This window comes from Bombina bombina, chromosome 5 (genome assembly GCF_027579735.1).
Source record: "Bombina bombina isolate aBomBom1 chromosome 5, aBomBom1.pri, whole genome shotgun sequence".
Taxonomy (NCBI): Eukaryota; Metazoa; Chordata; class Amphibia; order Anura; family Bombinatoridae; genus Bombina; species Bombina bombina.
In genome coordinates this window covers 541,200,006-541,221,314 of record NC_069503.1, presented here as the reverse complement: position 1 = coordinate 541,221,314, position 21,309 = coordinate 541,200,006, and the positions used below count along the sequence as shown (strand labels likewise).

At 37.8% G+C, this 21,309-nt stretch overlaps 1 protein-coding gene across 1 annotated transcript; it reads left to right on the top strand.

Annotated features, from left to right (window-relative positions):
• The first annotated feature begins 5,990 nt into the window (after window positions 1-5,990).
• LOC128659422 (small ubiquitin-related modifier 3-like) lies at window positions 5,991-6,284 on the top strand. Its single transcript, XM_053713059.1, has one exon. The coding sequence runs from the start codon at window positions 5,991-5,993 to the stop codon at window positions 6,273-6,275; it is 285 nt and encodes a 94-aa protein (XP_053569034.1). The 3' UTR covers window positions 6,276-6,284.
• Window positions 6,285-21,309: the final 15,025 nt, after the last annotated feature.

Genomic DNA, 21,309 nt, shown 5'->3' with positions numbered 1-21,309 from the left:
CTCCAGATATGTAAATGATCTATCCAAGTTATCAGTATTCTCCTGATCTAATTTAGGTATAACTGTATCATAACATATCCATTTTGAACACTTTTTAGATATTTATTTCAATAATAAACTTAGATTTTATATTTAAAAAAAGTCTACTTGAAAAAATGTATTGTTTAAAAAGATAGATAATTCCTTTATTACCCATTTCACAGTTTTGACTAACCAACACTATTATATTAATATACTTTTCACCTCTGTGATTACCTTGCATTTACAAACTTGTATTTTAGCCAACTAGTGCTGGTTCCTGCATAAATCCATGGGAGTGAGCACAATGTTAGCTATATGGCACACATGAACTAGCACTGTCTGGCTGTGAAAGCTAATAAAATGCCCAGAGATAAGAGGTGGCTTGCCGGTACTTATAAACAGGCAGTGATTTAGAAGTTTAGAGGTTATAAAGTATATTAATATAATTAAGTTGGTTGTGCAAAGCTGGGGAATGGGTTGTAAAGGCGTTATCTGCTTTTTTAAACAATAAAAAATATCAAGTAGACTGTCCCTTTAATATGTATATATACTGTATTAGTGTAATACCTTATTTTAAAATATTTTACATGTGTATTATTATACTTTTCTTGTAGCCCTAACACTTTACTTCAGGTCTCAAGTTGTGCTAACATTTTTAGAGCAACACATAACTTTCAACTATGTTTTGTTTTAGCAATGTATAGTGAGGTTGCAATATCCATTAAAAATACGGGATGCTAAAGAGATGTTGACTGCGCTAAATATGTTAAGATATTTTTTCCTTGAAATGAGTACAATATAAAATTTGCCATATTTAATGCCCATATGTATGTGTTTGTTCGTTATAATGCTTGGGTTTATGTTGAAACGGCAAAACAGTGATATTATCTTTAAATATTTTATCATAAATCATTTCCAAGTTGTCACTCTTTCAAATTAGTAATGTTACACATCAACAGCTAGTTGTTTTTTTAACACCATTGAGAAATTATAAAATTATTTTTGATCACAATTCTGTAAATTCAAAGTTTGTTTGCCCTGAGAGCTGCTCCTGTGAGGCTTGACAGAACAATCACGTGTTCCCTGTAAGTAACGGAAATTTTACATGAGAAGCGCTGCTTTACACAAGTGCACTGTACTAAATATATTGGTCTACATTACTAGTGGAGAGCAAAAGATCTTTTATGAGTTAACAATGCTTAAAGGGAAATCAATAGCGTTTCCATTTTTGTTCTCCTATTACAAGTCCAAAGTTATTTTTTGATGCATGTTGTTAACATAGGTGTGCTATATCATACACAAAATCAAAGGCACCATTAAAGGGAAGTCTACTCCAGAATTGTTATTGTTTAAAAAGATAGATAATCTCTTTATTGCCCATTCTCCAGTTTTGCATAACCAACACATTAATATACAGGTGGCCCTCGTTTTACAACGGTTCAATTTACACCGTTTCAGAATAACAACCTTTTTTTCCAGTCATGTGACTGCTATTGAAAAGCATTGAGAAGCAGTGCATTGATTAAAATAGCCAGTAGGTGGAGCTGTCCGCTTGTGTTGCAGCAAAGCCAAGCAAGCTGAAATTAATCAGTTTAACCAGACCTGAGCTATCGAGCAGATTTCAAAGGAACAAGATCTTCCTGTCTATAAATCAGTCCAGATTGGAATGCATAGAAAGAACTGTTTGCAGAAAAATGCAAGTGAAGTCTGTGTTGTGTGATTAATTTATAAGGTTTATAATGCTGTTTAGCAAATGTTTTTGTTCATTTAACTTAGTTTAATTATATATTCTGTGCTGTGTGATTATTTTATCAGGTTTATAATGCTGTTTAGCATTTAAAGTCTTCATTTCAAAGCTTTAAAAATAATGTATTAGGTGTTACTTATGACAATTTTGAGAGGGGCCTGGAACCTATCTCCCTCACTTCCCATTGACTTACATTATAAACTGGGTTTCAATTTACAATGGTTCTGATTTACAACCATTCCTTCTGGAACCTAACCCCGGCCTAAACTGAGGGCTACCTGTACTTCTAAGCTTGTATCTAAGCCTCTGCAAACTGCCCCTTTTTTAGTTATTTTGACAGACTTGCATTTAAGCCAGTCAGTGCTGATTCATAAATAACTCCATGGGATATAAGGCCCTTCCAAGGCTTAGAAATTAGCATATAAGCCTACCTAGATTTAGCTTTAAAAAAGAATACTAACAGAACAAAGCAAATTTGATGCTAAAAGTAAATTGGGAAGTTGTTTAAAATTGCATGCCTTATCTGAATCATGAAAGTTTAATTTTGACTAGCCTATCCCTTAAAGGCAAGCTCCCAATAATATCTTCTTAATCTTATGATTAATTTATACCTTAATTACTATATAGAATACAATTTTATTTCCTTTTACCTGTCCTGGCATAGAGCGCTTTTATTGCATCACTATCTTGGAGAATCTCTCACATTCCTACTGTATAGTTGTGCTAAATCCCTAAAATAATAGACTTTTATGGAGGTGAGCAGTAAAATTCAGGATAGTCTGATATCGTTTGAGCGCTAAGCAGATGGAAGCAGAGTTCTTAATGTAATTATGTGCTATACTATTAATAATAATGAATTACTTCAGGTCTCTCAAGTAGACCTAAATTTTACAGCTGTATATTTGATTGCGCTTTGATGCAACCCTTAACTTATCACTTTTAATATAAGCCTAATTAGCACACTAATAGTGCAACCTAAATACATTAAAAATTACTCTAAAAACATCTCAGCTGTGTTAAAGTGTTCTGGTTAAAATTTGTAACCATCTACTTGTAATACTAGATTGTGCATTACTTTTAGACCAAGATCAGGTGTTAGATAACACACCCTGCAATAGCCATTGCTTTTTATTTGTCACATTTTTATTTGTATGACAAAATGTGTTTTTTTTTTATTACAGGGAGTGCAGAATTATTAGGCAAGTTGTATTTTTGAGGATTAATTTTATTATTGAACAACAACCATGTTCTCAATGAACCCAAAAAACTCATTAATATCAAAGCTGAATAGTTTTGGAAGTAGTTTTTAGTTTGTTTTTAGTTATAGCTATTTTAGGGGGATATCTGTGTGTGCAGGTGACTATTACTGTGCATAATTATTAGGCAACTTAACAAAAAACAAATATATACCCATTTCAATTATTTATTTTTACCAGTGAAACCAATATAACATCTCAACATTCACAAATATACATTTCTGACATTCAAAAACAAAACAAAAACAAATCAGTGACCAATATAGCCACCTTTCTTTGCAAGGACACTCAAAAGCCTGCCATCCATGGATTCTGTCAGTGTTTTGATCTGTTCACCATCAACATTGCGTGCAGCAGCAACCACAGCCTCCCAGACACTGTTCAGAGAGGTGTACTGTTTTCCCTCCTTGTAAATCTCACATTTGATGATGGACCACATGTTCTCAATGGGGTTCAGATCAGGTGAACAAGGAGGCCATGTCATTAGATTTTCTTCTTTTATACCCTTTCTTGCCAGCCACGCTGTGGAGTACTTGGACGCGTGTGATGGAGCATTGTCCTGCATGAAAATCATGTTTTTCTTGAAGGATGCAGACTTCTTCCTGTACCACTGCTTGAAGAAGGTGTCTTCCAGAAACTGGCAGTAGGACTGGGAGTTGAGCTTGACTCCATCCTCAACCCGAAAAGGCCCCACAAGCTCATCTTTGATGATACCAGCCCAAACCAGTACTCCACCTCCACCTTGCTGGCGTCTGAGTCGGACTGGAGCTCTCTGCCCTTTACCAATCCAGCCACGGGCCCATCCATCTGGCCCATCAAGACTCACTCTCATTTCATCAGTCCATAAAACCTTAGAAAAATCAGTCTTGAGATATTTCTTGGCCCAGTCTTGACGTTTCAGCTTGTGTGTCTTGTTCAGTGGTGGTCGTCTTTCAGCCTTTCTTACCTTGGCCATGTCTCTGAGTATTGCACACCTTGTGCTTTTGGGCACTCCAGTGATGTTGCAGCTCTGAAATATGGCCAAACTGGTGGCAAGTGGCATCTTGGCAGCTGCACGCTTGACTTTTCTCAGTTCATGGGCAGTTATTTTGCGCCTTGGTTTTTTCACAAGCTTCTTGCGACCCTGTTGACTATTTTGAATGAAACGCTTGATTGTTCGATGATCACGCTTCAGAAGCTTTGCAATTTTAAGAGTGCTGCATCCCTCTGCAATATATCTCACTATTTTTGACTTTTCTGAGCCTGTCAAGTCCTTCTTTTGACCCATTTTGCCAAAGGAAAGGAAGTTGCCTAATAATTATGCACACTTGATATAGGGTGTTGATGTCATTAGACCACACCCCTTCTCATTACAGAGATGCACATCACCTAATATGCTTAATTGGTAGTAGGCTTTCGAGCCTATACAGCTTGGAGTAAGACAACATGCATAAAGAGGATGATGTGGTCAAAATACTCATTTGCCTAATAATTCTGCACTCCCTGTATTTAAATTGAAACTAATACAGCTGTGTCACTTACTGATAGACCCTCATTGGCTCATTGGTTGACAGGTACTTCATTGGCTGATAGGCACTTCCTGCTAATATTCATTGTTTGGTTTTCCTACTAATGCACATTGGCTGATAGGTACTTCTTGTTAATGCTTATTGGTTAAATAGATACTTCCTGATAATGTTGAGTATTAGTAGGAAGTACCTATAAGCCAGATTAATCATAAAGTTAAACAGCTTTTATTGTATATTTTTAATATATAAATACAAATGTTGCATGTCTTTATATGGATGAGAGAAAATGTTTTAGTATAGTTTCACTTTAAAGATATCTTCTATATTTCTTATTGGAAATTAGCGTCAAATGTGGTGAAATATAGCAGTAATCCATTAAATGTAAGTTTTGTTAAATTTAAATTTGGTATTTTGTGTTTTATTTATAGCATTGCAATTAAAATTTTATTTTTAAAATATTATTTTGTGTTGCAATATCTGCTTTAAAAACATGTTTCAATGGAAATATTTAAAAATATATAACAGTATTTTGTTGTTGTTGAGGTTTTCAATTAAATCGGTACTAACAAAATACAAACAGTTATTTGCAATATAAGATGAACATTGGAATACACTGTGTTACAACAAGGAATGTTAACAAAGGTACATACAAAGTACTCACATATACATCAGGCAATTTGCACACTTACCAATTAATAGTACTGAACAATGCTATCTGCAAGAAAAAAGCTAATTAACCTAATTTTTATATTTTTATACAATTTTAACTCTGCCCTGAAAACTTCTTACAGAATTACTACATTTTATCTCAGGAAAACTCAAATCTATGGAAGGCAAGTGGAAAACAATGGACCACTTTTGGGTCCCACCATAGTAGTGAACAACATTATACTCATTAAGATCTACAATGGAACCTTCTAAATTCGTGAAAGAGCTACTCTTGTGTCCTATGTTAACACAAGAGAAATTTTTAAAAAAAAGGCATGTAAGAAAACAATGGGCCACTTATGGGTCCCATGGTGGTATATCTTTAAATGAGTTTCGATTAATTTACCTGCAATTGAGGTCAAAATGACTGGCCTATAGTTAGCAGAATCTTCCCTACTACCCTTTTTATGAAGAGAGACTACATTAGCAATTTTTCAGTCTTTTGGAACAACTCCTGTTAACAGTGACTGATGAAATAAATCAGCTAATGGAGTAGCTATCACGGATCAAAGTTGTCTTAGAACCCTTGGATGAACATTATCTGGACCCACAGACTTCTTTACTTTTATTTTTGATAAAGCCTTTGAAATCTCTTCCTCTGTAAAAAAAATACTTCCCAAACTATCATTTAAAGCATTTATACCATAAAAAAATTAATACTCTAACAAGCGCCCGATTGAAAAAATAAAAACAGCGAGAGGGGAGAAAAAAAAGCTCACGGGTAGAAAAAAGAGCGGGAGAGACTTAATAATGTCTAAGGAAATAACAAAGGAAACTGGGAAGACTGAAAATTACCACATCAGTCTTAAAGTGGCAGCACAAGATGGTTCTGTGGTTCAGTTTAAAATAAAGAGACACACTCCTCTCAGCAAATTAATGAAAGCATACTGTGACAGACAGGGTTTGTCAATGCGGCAAATAAGATTTAGGTTTGATGGACAACCAATCAATGAAACAGACACCCCTGCACAGCTGGAAATGGAAGATGAAGATACTATTGATGTATTTCAACAACAGACAGGTGATGTGTGCTGAAAAAGAAGAAAATAATTTCTGTATATTCTACAGGACCAGCAATGTAGGAGCATAGGGAGAATTTGAGGGAAAAGTTAAAGGGACATGAAACCAAATTGTTTCTCTATTGATTTAGATAGAGCATGTGATTTTAAACAACTTTCCAATTTGCTTCTAATATCTAATTTGTTTTGTTCTCTTGGTATCCTTTCTAGAAAGGATACCCAATTAGTCTCATGAACTGTAAATTGGTGGTTGCACATATATGCCTCATGTTATTGGCTCACTCAATGTGTTTAGCTAGCTCCCAGTAGTGCACTGCTGCTTCTTCAACAAAAGATACAAATAAATGAAGCAAATTAGATATATATAATATAAGTACACTGGAAAGTTGTGTAAAGGAACGGTCTACTCCAAAATGTTTAACTTTTAAAAAAATACATAACGCCTTTACTACCCATTTCCCAGCGTTGCACAACCAACCCTGCTATATTAATATACTTTATAACCTTTAAACCTCTAGATTTCTGCCTGCCTCTATGTCATTACAGTCAACCTCTTATCGTATGCATTTTTATAGCTTTTCACTGCAAGAAACTGCTAATTCATATATAACATTGTTCATGTATAACATTGTGCTTACTCCCCAGCACTGATTGGCTAAAATGCAAGTCTGACAAAAGAACTGAAATAAGGGGACAGTCTGCAGAGGCTTAGACACAAGTTATTCACAGAGGTAAAAAGAGTATTCATTTAAATGCAAAACTGGGGAATGGGTAATAAAGGGATTAACTATATTTATAACAATTTTGGAGTAGACTATCACTTTAAAATTGTATTCTCTATCTAAATCATGAAGGAAACATTTTCATGTTCCTTTAAGGGAGAGATCAACAACATGTGGTGTCAGGGCTGTCCGTTTCACTTTGCAAAATCAGGAACTTTTTAGTGAGGGGAGAGCAGTGTAAGGGACAACAGGATAAAACTCCTAAATAGGTTCTGTCCCTAGTGGGGGATCAGAGCCATCATCGCCAAATACACTTCCTTACAAAAGAAAAATGGCTGGCAAGTATCAAATCATGGACAAAAAGATTGTAATAAGAATGTTCCCTTATTATTAACTATAAAAAACTGAAGCATAGAGCAGCCAGAAAACAAATATCTAGCATCTGTGTAATTAGTTTAATTAGAGAGAATACAAAAATACAAGATTGAAAGAATTAGCATCAACAGTAAAAAATATAACTGTAAAAGTTTATACATAAGCACAAAAAGCAATCTGAAGAAAAATAAGCAGAGAACTGGAACTAGTGAAAACAACATTTATAAAATAATAATGAATAAAAAAATGAAATCCTTGTCTAAAAAAAATGTATTTCCTTACCTTTACTTTCCAATAATATTGTGCCTTAAAGAGTTAAAAAGGTTCAGCTTTTTTCAAGCGGAGATTATTTCACCCACTCATCCAATGTCTGTGTGAGCCATAAGGCAAGAATCACTGCCTGCCTTTTGTATAGCGTGTTGAAGAATATGTAGAGCGCAGGTACATCACTACAGATCAGATACAAATATTAAAAGGGCGGAGGATCAACGGAGTAAGATTAAGAGTAAAAATTATTTTATTTTAATAGTACATTTAAAGAAAATAATAAAAAATATTTATTTATGTATACCTCAGGGTCTTTACAATGTTATATTCACATAATACACACTTTAAATATTTCTACCGCTAACAACAATAATTAATATTTAGAATCAGAATTGAAAAATGTGCATTATATAAAAGCATAACATATTGAACACAACAATATAAAAATACATAATTCAAAGTTAACATATATGCTTAATACAGCCTGAAATTCACAGATCCGATGTGCTCCTAATAAAAATGCTTATTTTCTAGAAAAATATATAGGATATTCACTTACTAAACATTTTTGGGGCATTCATATTTAGTCCAAAAAATATTCACATACCTATATAACACTGACATAAGGAAAAGGGTTTAAATAAAAACATACTGTTACATCTATGATGGATCTATAGTCTATATTTTCATGTTTTTGTATGATACCCTAATTAGTATAATATTCTATGTAGGACATTATAATTATGTAATGCGCTAATAGATACACTCTAAAAAGAACCGGTTAAAGTATTAAAAAAATAAGGCCAAGATTACAAGTTTTGCGTTAAACTGGGTGCGTAAATAACACAAAAAAAGCGCATTATCGCAATTTCCATAGCGCTGCCATTACAAGTTAAGCCAAAACCTTCTTTTGTTGTGCGGTATAATGCTTTAAGATCCATACCGCACAAAAGCCAAGGCCTGACTTTACGTGCTCGTGCACGTTTTCCCCCATATACATCAACGGGGATTTGAACAGACAATAGGATTTAAGCAGCTCTAATCCTATTGGCAGATTTAAATTTTTCAGCCAATAGGAATTCAACCGTACCCCAATATAAAAGGGGTACCTTGCATTCAAGCTTCAGTGTGTGGCGGTCGATATCATGAAGAGGACGTTCTGTGCTGGATGTCGCCGCCGGTTCTTGACAGCTCCACTCCCTGCCGCAACAGCTCCATGCCACCGGGATGAAGATAGAAGATGCCCCCGCGATGTAGGAAGATGTCGCTGCCTGGACTTCAGGAACTGTGAGTAGATTTCCTGTGTAAGCTAGTAATAGGTTTTTTTGGGTGTTTTTTTTTTTTTTAGATTAGGCCTTTTTATTTTAATGGGCAGTAAAAGAGATGAATGCCCTTCTAAGGGCAATGCCCATACAAATGCCACTTTAGGGGCAATGGATAGCTTAGGTTTTTTTAGACTTAGATTTTTTTTATTTTGGGGGTTTGGTTGGGTGGGGGGTTTTACTGTTAGGGGGGACTTTGTAATTTTTTTAATGTAAAAGAGCTGTTTAACTTAGAGCAATGCCCTACAAAAGGCCCTTTTAAGGGCTATTGGTAGTTTATTGTTAGGTTAGGGGAACTTTTTTGTTTTTATAGGGCTATTAAATTAGGTGTAATTTTTGTTATTTTGGATAATTCCGTTAATTATTTTTGTAATCATAGCGTTTTTTTATTTTTCGGAATTTTAGTGTGCTTTTTTGTAATGTTAGATTTTTTTTAGTTGTGTTAGGTTTTTTAAATTTGAAATTTCTTTTTTCTTAGTGTTAGGTTATTTTATTCTTGTAATTTTTTTTTTTTTTTTTTTTTTTTATTAAAATAGTTATTTTAAGTTCGTTTATAGTTTAATCTTATTTTTTTTTTATTTCACAGGTAAGTTTTTATTTATTTTAAGATAGTTATATTGTAAATTTAATTTAAAGTTAGGGGTGTTAGGTTTAGGGGTTAATAGTTTAATTTAGTGATTTGCAATGTGGGGGCCGGTGGTTTAGAGGTTAATAGATTTAGTTTAGTATTAGCAATGTGGGGGCCGGCGGTTTAGGGGTTAATTGGTTTATTATAGTAGTAGCGATGTGGGTGGCTGGCGGTTTAGGGGTTAATAGCTTTATTTAGTGTTGGCTATATGGGTGGGTGGCAGATTAGGGGTTAATAAGTTTAATATAGTATTTGCGATGCAGGAGGGTGGTGGATTAGGGGTTAATAGGTAGTTTATAGGTGTTAGTGTACTTTGTAAGATTTTAGTTATGAGTTTTGTGAAACATTTTTGTTTCGCAAAATCCATAACTACTGGTCTTAGATCGCGGAATGGATCAGGTCGGTATAGACCACAACGCAAGCATTTTAGCAGGAACACACAACCTGTAATACAGCGGTATGAAAATCCCGTATTTAAAAGCCAATTTTTGAGTGCGGAACGGATTGTTGCTTTACAGGCTAAAACGCTTGCGTTATAGCTATACCACAGCGACTTGTAATAGGGAGACATGCCATTTTTTCAGCGGTATAGCCGTACCGCATCGTAAAGCAAAACTTGTAATCTTGGTGTAACGAAATAATTATTACAGATATCTTAAACTCTATCTAAAAAGTCCAGTAGATGGCAGTATATTACAATGCATATCTCAAAATAGAGAAGATTAATAGGCTGATAAATGTTCCAACTAATGGGTAGATACATTTGTGGATACATTTTACAATTAATGGGTTGATACATATTGTGTCTATATAAAATAACCAAAGATACATTGTATAGTTATGTAGACCTTACCCCATAAATAAAGCCTTTTTGGTGTTTCTTCTAAGAAAACTGCCTAGATCAAAATCTATATCAAAATCTATATGCAACCCAAAGGGAGACAGACTATTCATTTCTAAGATCCATTTTGCTTCTAAACGTAAAAATGCCTTATGCTTATTTCCTCCTCTCCAATTTTCATTTAGTTTGTCAATTACAGTGTAATTAAAGTGTTTTAGATTCCCTTTGTTACATACTTTAACGTGTTTGGGTACTGGGAGTTCCAGATTTCGATCCTCATCCATATTTTCAATGGAGAGTAAATAATTCCTTATTCTTTTCCTTACAGGCCTCTCTGACTCACCAATATATTGAACCCCACATTTGAATTCAATCAAGTACAGTATACAATATCTTTGTCAGTGCACCTGATAGTGTTGTTTATCTTATATTCTTTTTTTGTGATGAAAGTATCAGGGCTGTCCGTTTCACTTTGCGAAATCAGGAACTGTTTAGTTAGGGGAGAGCAGTGTAAGGGACAACAGGATAAAACTCCTAAATATGTTCTGTCCCTAGTGGGGGATCAGAGCCATCACCGCCAAACACACTTCCTTGCTAAAGAAAAAGTTTGTCTTTTTTGGGAGTGCCTGCAGACTTTACAAATCCCACATAGATAAAAAAAAAACTTTTAGTTCTTTTCCCCAGAGATCTTTCTTAAAATTGTTTTGTTGTTGTTTCTTTTTTACACATGTTTGTAGGGACTAGTATGTTTTTTTAGATTTCTTGCTTTTTTATATATAATTTGGGGATATTTTTGATCCTAAAATGTTTAGTAAGTGAATATCCTATATATTTTTCTAGAAAATCATCATTTTCATCAGGAGCACATCGGATCTGTACATTTCAGGCTGTTAAGCCTATATTATGTTTTTTTATATTGTTGTATTCAATATATTATGCTTTTATATAATGCAAATTTTGCAACTGTGATTGTAAATATTAATTATTGTTGTTAGTGGTAGGAATATTTAAAGTGTGTATTATGTGAATATAACATGGTAAGGACCCTGGAGTATATATAAGAAAGCGAGGAGAAAAGAAATTTGAGCTTGAGAATGGAGGAGTCCCTCTGAAATGCGTTGCTCAATTAATTTTGAACCTCAGAAGCACCTGTTTTTAATTTAATTGAAATTAGCTTTACCAAAGCAGCAACCAGAAATCTATTTCCTACTGACGAGTGACGAGTTCTAAAAGAACGAAACAGGCTGTCTAGTGAGTGGTTTCTGTGTTGCTGCAATAGTCCTGTTAATGGATCGATGTGTTAAAACAGTATTTGAAGCAAAAAAACTGAGATTTTGCATATCTAATTTGCATATCTTACCCATAATCCTCTTGTGCATTGGTAACAATGTATGTGGAGTGTTGCTGGGGAAAACGCAAGCGGAGAACTTGCCTAGATGTGCTAATTTTCTATGCAAAAATATGTATTGATTAACTTTTGAGACATGGAGGATTTTAATCTCAGATTTTTATCTCCCCCATAATTTTAATGAATCTTTATGAATTTGACGTTAATAAAAGGTGAAAAAAATTATAAGTGTATGTCTGTGAGTAAAAAAAAAAGGATAATGATGAGAGTGAGAATATATATTTTTTATATATATATATATATATATATATATATATATATATATATATATCAAAATAACAAAAGTATTGCATTGAGCAATGATACTTTTTTATTGGACTAACTATACATTTATAAGATGATAAGCTTTCGGAAGAGTTCCTTCCTTTATCAAGTCTGAAGCAATACATATATACATATATTACATATATATATGAATAGGTGTACGTTTCTAACCTCAATAATAAAAGGATGTTTCTGGAAATCTTGAAATGCCAGTGACATGACTGGCAACAAGGGAAGTTAGCAACAATAATAAAATAATAGCAGCTTTAGTAACATTCCAGTAATGAGGCCAGAAGAAGGCATATTGCTGGAGAAACAGGTATCTCAGGTTTGCTGTAGGAGATCAGGTATCAATAAGTTGCTTGTTGTTAAAGCCAGGTAGCAAAGGCTTGTAATAGAAGACTGGTTATGTGCTTGAAGCAGAATTATCAATTAGCATAGGACTTGCTTCTTAGTGAAGCCAATTTGCTCAGACTTGTGCATAGATTGGATAGGATAGGCTGGATATAGAAAACCAGGCAGAACAGACAGCCTTTCCTTTAGTAGCACTCAAAGGGCCAGATTAAGAGTGGCCTCTATCAGTTAAGCACAAGCAAAAACACAATCGCTTGAGCACAATTGAAGTTAAAGGGACAGTCTAGTCCAAAATAAACTTTCATGACTCAGATAGAGAATATAATTTTAAACAATTTTCCAATTTACTTGTATCACCAATTTTGCTTTGTTCTCTTGGTATTTTTAGTTGAAAGCTAAACCTAGGAGGTTCATATGCTAATTTCTAAGCCCTTGAAGGGTGCCTCTTCTCTCAGGGTATTTTGACAGTTTTTCACCGCTAGAGGGTGTTAGTTCATGTGTGTCATATAGATAACACTGTGCTCACGCACGTGGAGTTCCAGTGAACCAGCTCTTAATGGCTAAAAGGGATGTCTATCAAAAGAACTGAAATAAGGGGCAGTTTGTAGAAGCTTAGATACAAGGTAATCACAGAGGTAAAAAGTGTATTTATATAACTGTGTTCGTTATGCAAAACTAGTGTAATAAAGGGATTATCTATCTTTTTAAGCAATAAAAATTCTGGTGTAGACTGTCCCTTTAACACTCGCCGGGATAGCTCGCCCTCAGAGCTCTTGTTAATTCTTTTGTGAAACAAATATGTTTCACAAAACACATCAATAATACATTACAAAGTACAGTTACACCCATATTAACACTATCTGATAAAAATTATTTTTAAAAAATGCACAAAAAGTTATAATGGCTCAAAGATATGAGGTCTCAGGCAAAAAAGGCAGGCAAAAGGCTTTAAGATAGAGAAACATACATATACATGTCTAAAGATGTATTATATATATATACATACACATATATATATATATATATATACACATATATATATATATGTATATATATATATATATATATATATATATATATATATATATATATATACATAGAGAGAAGTGCACTCACAGAAATGAACAACCAGCTCAATACCATTGTTAGCCTGTTCTATGGTGATTTACCACCTGGGTGCAACTTCTTTTAGCCCAGTAATGCTTTTCACAGAGTAGAACTTTCCTGTAGTATATCACTCTGATCCCGCCTATTACGGTCAGTCCAGCGCCGAAATACCAGGAAAATCCTCTCTGAACAAGAAACACAGCAACCCCAGACAATCGTTTCGGCCTTCATTGGGCCTCGTCAGTGAGGTGTAGCAGTATTCCTCTAAACACACTGAGCAAGGAGTCCACGTCTGGTATATATATATGTCTATATATGAATACATATGTACATATAAACACATAAACACATATGTATATATACAGACATAAATGTAAGAGCCCTTTACGGTCAGGTAGATGAAAACATGTTAAAGCATATTTATGCAATATTCATATTAGTGTTATACTGTATTTACTCTAAATATTTCACATTTGAATGTTATTATTATTATTATTATACTTTATTTATGAAGCGCCAACATATTCTGCAGCGCTGTCCATGGGTACAATTCACTTAAATAAAACAATGATATAAAACTTGTAAGAGACAAGACAAAATTTGGCAAACACATAAAGGAGGAAATGAGGGCCCTATTCCTGTGGGAACTTACAATCTAGAAGGGTAGGAATGTTCTATCCTATATAATTAAAGGCCAAGTGTGTTTGTTCAAAGATGTCATGCGCAGTAGAGACAGCACAAGGACAAACACACCTGGCCTTTGAGTCCCTAGCTGATCTGTGGCAGAAGTGGGCGTGACCGGGCATGCGCGGGGGGCGCCGCTGGGCGTGAATTGACTGAAGGGGGCATGGTCTGGCACAGTCGCGCGATAGAGGGGAGAGAGATAGAGAGTGGAGAGAGATAGAGAGGTGAGAGAGAATGTGTAGAGAGAGGGGGGGAGAGAGAGGGAAGTGAGAGAGAGGGGGGGGAGAGAGAGGGGGAAAGGGGGGGAGAGAGAGGGGGGGAGAGAGAGAGAGGAGGGGGGAGAGAGAGAGGGGGGGAGAGAGAGGGAGAGCAAAAGAGAGGGGGCAGAGAGAGCACAAAAGAGATGGGGAGAGAGTGCAAAATAGGGGGGAGAGAGCACAAAAGAGAGAGGGGAAGAGCGCTAAAGAGAGGGGGGAGAGAGAGAGCACAAACGAGAGGGGAAGAGAGTGCAAAAGAGAGGGGTGGAGAAAGAGCGCAAAAGAGAGGAGGAGAGAGAGCGCAAAAGAGAGGGGGGATAGAGAGCGCAAAAGAGAGGGGGGAGAGAGAGCGCAAAAGAGAGGGGGAGAGAGGGAAAACGAGAGGGGGAGAGAGAGAACGCAAGAGAGGGGAGTGAGAGAGGGGGGAGAGAGCGCAAAAGAGATAGGGAGAGAGAGAGCACAAAAGAGATGGGGAGAGAGAGAGCACAAAAGAGAGGGGGAGAGAGCGCAAAAGAGAGGGGGGAGAGAGAGAGCGCAAAAGAGAGGGGGAGAGAGCGCAAAAGAGAGGGGGGGAGAGAGAGAGCTCAAAAGAGAGGGGGGAGAGAGAGCACAAAAGAGAGGGGGAGAGAGAGAGAAAAAGAGAGGGGGAGAGACAACGCAAAAGAGAGGGGGAGAGAGAAAGTGCAAAAGAGAGGGGGAGAGAGAGCGCAAAAGAGAGGGGGGGGGGGAGAAAGCTCAAAAGAGAGGGGGAGAGAGAGAGGGGAAGAGAGTGCAAAAGAGAGGGGTGGAGAAAGAGCGCAAAAGAGAGGGGGGATAGAGAGCGCAAAAGAGAGGGGGGAGAGAGAGCGCAGAAGAGAGGGGGGAGAGAGAGCGCAAAAGAGAGGGGGAGAGAGCGAAAACGAGAGGGGGAGAGAGAGAACGCAAAAGAGAGGGGAGTGAGAGAGGGGGAGAGAGTGCAAAAGAGATAGGGAGAGAGAGAGCACAAAAGAGATGGGGAGAGAGAGAGCACAAAAGAGAGGGGGGAGAGAGCGCAAAAGAGAGGGGGGAGAGACAGCGCAAAAGAGAGGGGGAGAGAGAGCGCAAAAGAGAGGGGGAGAGAGAGCGCAAAAGAGAGGGGGGAGAGAGAAAGCTCAAAAGAGAGGGGGGAGAGAGAGAGCAAAAGAGAGGGGGGAGAGAGAGAGAGCAAAAGAAAGGGGGAGGGAGAGAGCACAAGGGGTGGGATCGCTGTACTGTAAAAAATTGCCCGTGTGAACGGGCTTTAGGACTAGTGTATTTATAAATAGATATTCCTATATATATCTGTATATATCTATACCTATATATAATCATATATATATATATATATATATATATATATATATATATATATATATATATAGGTATAGATATATTTTTTACCAAAAAAAATCAGATATATGTAGAAATGTGTATTTATGAAAAAATAGAACATATTCTTCTATGTTAAGAAAATTGGAATGTGAAATATTCATATTTTCATGTTGGGTTAGCGCACTTGAGAATATCGGGTTTGTGTGTAAGTAGGGTGTATATTCCTCACTTTTTTTTCTCCCATGACTTCTATGGGATAGGGGAATACATTAACCTGATTGCGATATTCGAGGTTTGGCTTTTTGCTCACATTGGATTAGCACGTGAGCAAAAATGCGGCCCTATTCCTGTGGGAACTTACAATCTAGAAGGGTAGGAGGTTGGGAAACAGGAGGTGAGGACTGCAAGAGTGCCCTCACATAGCAGAAAATGTTCTATCCTATATAATTAAAGGCCAAGTGTGTTTGTTCAAAGATGTCATGCGCAGTAGAGACAGCACAAGGACAAACACACCTGGCCTTTGAGTCCCTAGCTGATCTGTGGCAGAAGTGGGCGTGACCAGGCATGCGCGGGGGGCGCCGCTGGGCGTGAATTGACTGAAGGGGGCGTGGTCTGGCACAGTTGCGCGATAGAGGGGAGAGAGATAGAGAGTGGAGAGAGATAGAGAGGTGAGAGAGAGGATGTAGAGAGAGGGAGAGAGAGAGGGAAGGGAGAGAGGGGGGGGGAGAGAGAGGGGGGAGAGAGAGAGGGGGGGAGAGAGAGAGGAGGGGAGAGAGAGAGAGGAGGGGAGAGAGAGAGAGGGGGAGAGAGAGAGAGAGAGAGAGAGGGGGGGGGAGAGAGGGGGAAAGGGGGGGAGAGAGAGGGGGAGAGAGAGAGAGGTGGGGAGAGAGAGAGGGGGGAGAGAGAGGGAGAGCAAAAGAGAGGGGGCAGAGAGAGCACAAAAGAGATGGGGGAGAGAGCGCAAAATAGGGGGGGGAGAGCAAAAAAGAGAGGGGGGAAGAGCGCTAAAGAGAGGGGGGAGAGAGAGCACAAAAGAGAGGGGAAGAGAGTGCAAAAGAGAGGGGTGGAGAAAGAGCGCAAAAGAGAGGGGGAGAGAGAGCGCAAAAGAGAGGGGGGATAGAGAGCACAAAAGAGAGGGGGGAGAGAGAGCGCAGAAGAGGGGGGGGGAGAGAGAGCGCAAAAGAGAGGGGGAGAGAGCGAAAACGAGAGGGGGGAGAGAGAGAACGCAAAAGAGAGGGGAGTGAGAGAGGGGGGAGAGAGCGCAAAAGAGATAGGGAGAGAGAGAGCACAAAAGAGATGGGGAGAGAGAGAGCACAAAAGAGAGGGGGGAGAGAGCGCAAAAGAGAGGGGGGAGAGAGAGCGCTAAAGAGAGGGGGAGAGAGAGAGCGCAAAAGAGAGGGGGGAGAGAGAGAGCGCAAAAGAGAGGGGGAGAGAGCGCAAAAGAGAGGGGGGAGAGAGAGAGCTCAAAAGAGAGGGGGGAGAGAGAGCACAAAAGAGAGGGGAAGAGAGAGAGAAAAAGAAAGGGGGAGAGACAGCGCAAAAGAGAGGGGGAGAGAGAGAGAGCACAAAAGAGAGGGGGGAGAGAGAGCGCAAAAGAGAGGGGGAGAGAGAAAGCTCAAAAGAGAGGGGGAGAGAGAGAGCAAAAGAGAGGGGGGGAGAGAGAGAGAGCAAAAGAGAGGGGGAGGGAGAGAGCACAAGGGGTGGGACCGCTGTACTGCAAAAAATTGCCCGTGTGAACGGGCTTTAGGACTAGTGTATTTATAAATAGATATTCCTATATATATCTGTATATATCTATACCTATATATAATCATATATATATATATATATATATAAATAGGTATAGATATATTTTTTACCAAAAAAAATCAGATATATGTAGAAATGTGTATTTATGAAAAAATAGAACATATTCTTCTATGTTAAGAAAATTGGAATGTGAAATATTCATATTTTCATGTTGGGTTAGCGCACTTGAGAATATCGGGTTTGTGTGTAAGTAGGGTGTATATTTCTCACTTTTTTTTCTCCCATGACTTCTATGGGATAGGGGAATACATTAACCTGATTGCGATATTCGAAGTTTGGCTTTTTGCTCACATTGGATTAGCACGTGAGCAAAAATGCTTTACGTTCCACTTGCGAAACGTGCGCTACCCAACGCACCCAAAAACTATACTTCTAGCAGAGTTAGCACATGAGCGGGAGTGTAAATACTGATAGCCTAATTGCAATCAGCCTAAAGTCAATACAAGCAAGACATGAAAAAGACTCACTTATTGAGAAAGACCTTTTATGTAGAAAAAAGTGCAGTTTGGTAGGAATATTATCATGTTTTTATTTTCAGTGAAAACTTAAAATTTTCAACAATTTGTTTTGTCCCCACAATATTTACAGTAGATATTGCAGTATTTTTTATTAAGCATTAGGACAAGTTTTGGATTTGAAAGTTATCCAAAGCTGGACCAAGTTATGGAGGCCTATTTAACAAAGCTCTGTCTGACCTGATCCGACAGCGCGGATCAGGTCCGACAGACCTTGCTGAATGCGCAGAGGAATAAACTCTCCGTATTCGGCATTGCACCAGCAGCTCTTGTGTACTCGATCGGGTTGAATTGCGGCGATGTCTGTCCGCCTGCTCAGAGCAGGAAGACAGGTTATGGAGCAGCGGTCTTTAGACCGCTGCTTCATAACTGGTGTTTCTGGCGAGCCTGCAGGCTCGCCAGAAACACGGGCCCTCAAGCTCCCCTAATGGGCCCTCAAGCTCCCTTAATGGGCCCCATGTAGTCTAATTGCAATATTTATGTGAAATCTACAAAAAATAATAATTCAAATAATAACACATTATGTATGATCTGTGCAAAAAAATATTTAAAAAAAATGCAAGTAATAAAAAACGTACAACATTATATTTGAGACCAGATGAGGGCAGCGAATTATTGCAGTGAAGACAAACTAATTTCAGTAAACAAACTGCATAGAAATGCTTTTAAAACAAAGAGATGATCTACCAGTGCATCTCAACGTAAACAGCTTTTCAATATCAAACAATAAAAGTGCTTCAAGCACATATTCAGCTAGGACTTGTTTCAATATTACACATTTTTAGGCAAATACATATTTCTAAACTTTGCATCACCACCTGTTGGAAATTACAGATTTTGGGGCCAATTTATTAAGCAGCGTATGTTGCTCATTCCGCGCGAGCCTTGTGGCTCGCCAGAATCAGGAGTTAAGAAGCAGCGGTCGCTCCTTAACTCGTCCGCCACCTTTGATACGATCGAGTTGATTGACACCCCCTGCTAGCGGCCGATTGGCTGCAAATGTGCCAGATAATAAAGTTATAATATAATAATATAATATAATAAATCGGCTCCATAACTTCCAAATTAGTTATAAATAATCTAAAAGAATAACTACAGTCAGTATTTTATTTTTCAGCCCTATAACTGAGCAAGCATATTGTAAATTCACATGTGTTTTCCTTTAAAACCATGCACAAAAATGAACTGCAAACCTCTTTGTAAGTTTAGCACATCTCAGACAGATCTAATGCAAAGCTTTAAAAATTAAAGAACAAAAAATAACTACTGTCTTCATTGCAGCGGTCTGTAAAATTATTTTAGCCGACCCTCTGGTTAAAGGGACATGAAACACAAATTTTTTCTTTCATGATTTAGAAAGAGAATACAATTTTAAACAACTTTCCAATTTACTATTTTTATTTAATATGCTTCCTTCTCTTGTTATCCTTTTGCTGAAAGTTTTTTCTAGTAAGCTCAGGAACTGCAAAGAACCTAGGGTTTAGCTGCTGATTGGTGTCTGGATAAATATACAGATTGTCATTGGCACCCATGTGTTCAGTTAGAAACCAGAAGTGCATTGCTGCTCCTCCAACAAATAATACCAAGAGAATTAAACAAATTTGATAACAGAAGTAAACTGGAAAGTTGTTTAAAATTTTATGTTCTGTGTAAATCATGAAAGAAAATTTGTGGGTTTCATGTCCCTTTAAGTAGTGTAGCAATGGATGCAGCAAGCAATAGAAAACACATTGTTTGGAGAATTGATATTAGCAGCCCAAAAAATAATGTTGCAGATGAAGTAGCAATCAAATATAAAAGCTTTGTCCAGTATATGTGAAATACTCTACTTGGAACATAGGTACTGCAAGGCTAGAGCAATGTGGTTCCACCAGATGAGTCAAGGCTGGAGCAAACTGTTACATATTGCTAATAACACATGTTACGGTTGCCTCCAGGCTGGCTGGAAGTTGGACCGTAGAAAAGGATGCTCCTAGCGCTCACCAAAGGAGCAGCAGCACCATAGACACTATAACTGCTGCGTAGCCACCATACGTAACACAGACTCTACGAACCACCGCTGCTGGGCTGGTATCTCGCCATCTGCTCTGCGCCCTGGACCTACGACCAGGCTCCAGTAGGTGAACCTCTTCCTTCTGTACAGCGAAGCAGGATCAGGAACAAGAGCTCTTACAAGAGCTTAGTAGCTAAGGGAGTATATAGAGCATAGCAATCCCTGTAGTGATTACAGCTGTCCCCTACAAACATGAGTCAAAGCTGCAAGTTAGAGGGTCAGAATAGGTCTGATGTGCTGGAACACACAGCCTGCTTTTTATTGAGGTTACATGCAAAAAAGACACTCTCAGGGGGAGGCATAAAATCCCCAATCACACATTTGATACATTTAGATAGAGAGGCAACGCCCTTTTACAGGTCATAGTAGAATTACATTTCTTCAGCAGATAACAATTTACACACAATAAAACAATGCAGTCCACCTTATCACTAGCAGGCTGATTAGACAAAGGGAAGGTTTATCACTAAACTTAATTAGAGCTGATCCCAGCAAACTTGTATTTAGAATTGAACAAAATTAACTCTTAATGGCACACAATGAAAACTAATGCTTTTGTAATAGTGCTCCCTTTCTGTGGAACACTCTGACTGTGTGGTACTTGGTTCAGTAAGCCCTATTTACTGAACCAAGTGGGAGAAAGCCAGGGACAAGTTATTTTACAGGTCTGGGGGCATAGTCTTAAAGGGGCATTGTTCACCAAAGTCACAATATGTCCCCAGACGGTTCTTAAAGGGCCATACACACCCAATAAAAGTTAATATGTTTTCAGGGGCACAATCTTCCAGGGGCCATAGTCATGAGGAAGGAGGCTGGCGAATAGGCTTCTCCAAAATCCAGGGAAGCAGGGCAATTTTCCATTTAAAGGGCCAGTTACAAATAGCAGTTTGTAACAACACAGTTTAGCAAACAAAACAGTGTCATACACAGAAATTTAAGCACAATGGGATTACATTGTAGCAGTTTCCAATTTACACAGGAACAGTAGAATTAGCAAGGTCATCAACAGTCATAAGATATTCATGGTTTGGAAGCTCTATCCCAATCTTTCTCTTGCAGCTTCCCCTTTCTTATGAATCTTCTGGTTTCTAAAAGCTTCCCTAATCTGGAAGGCA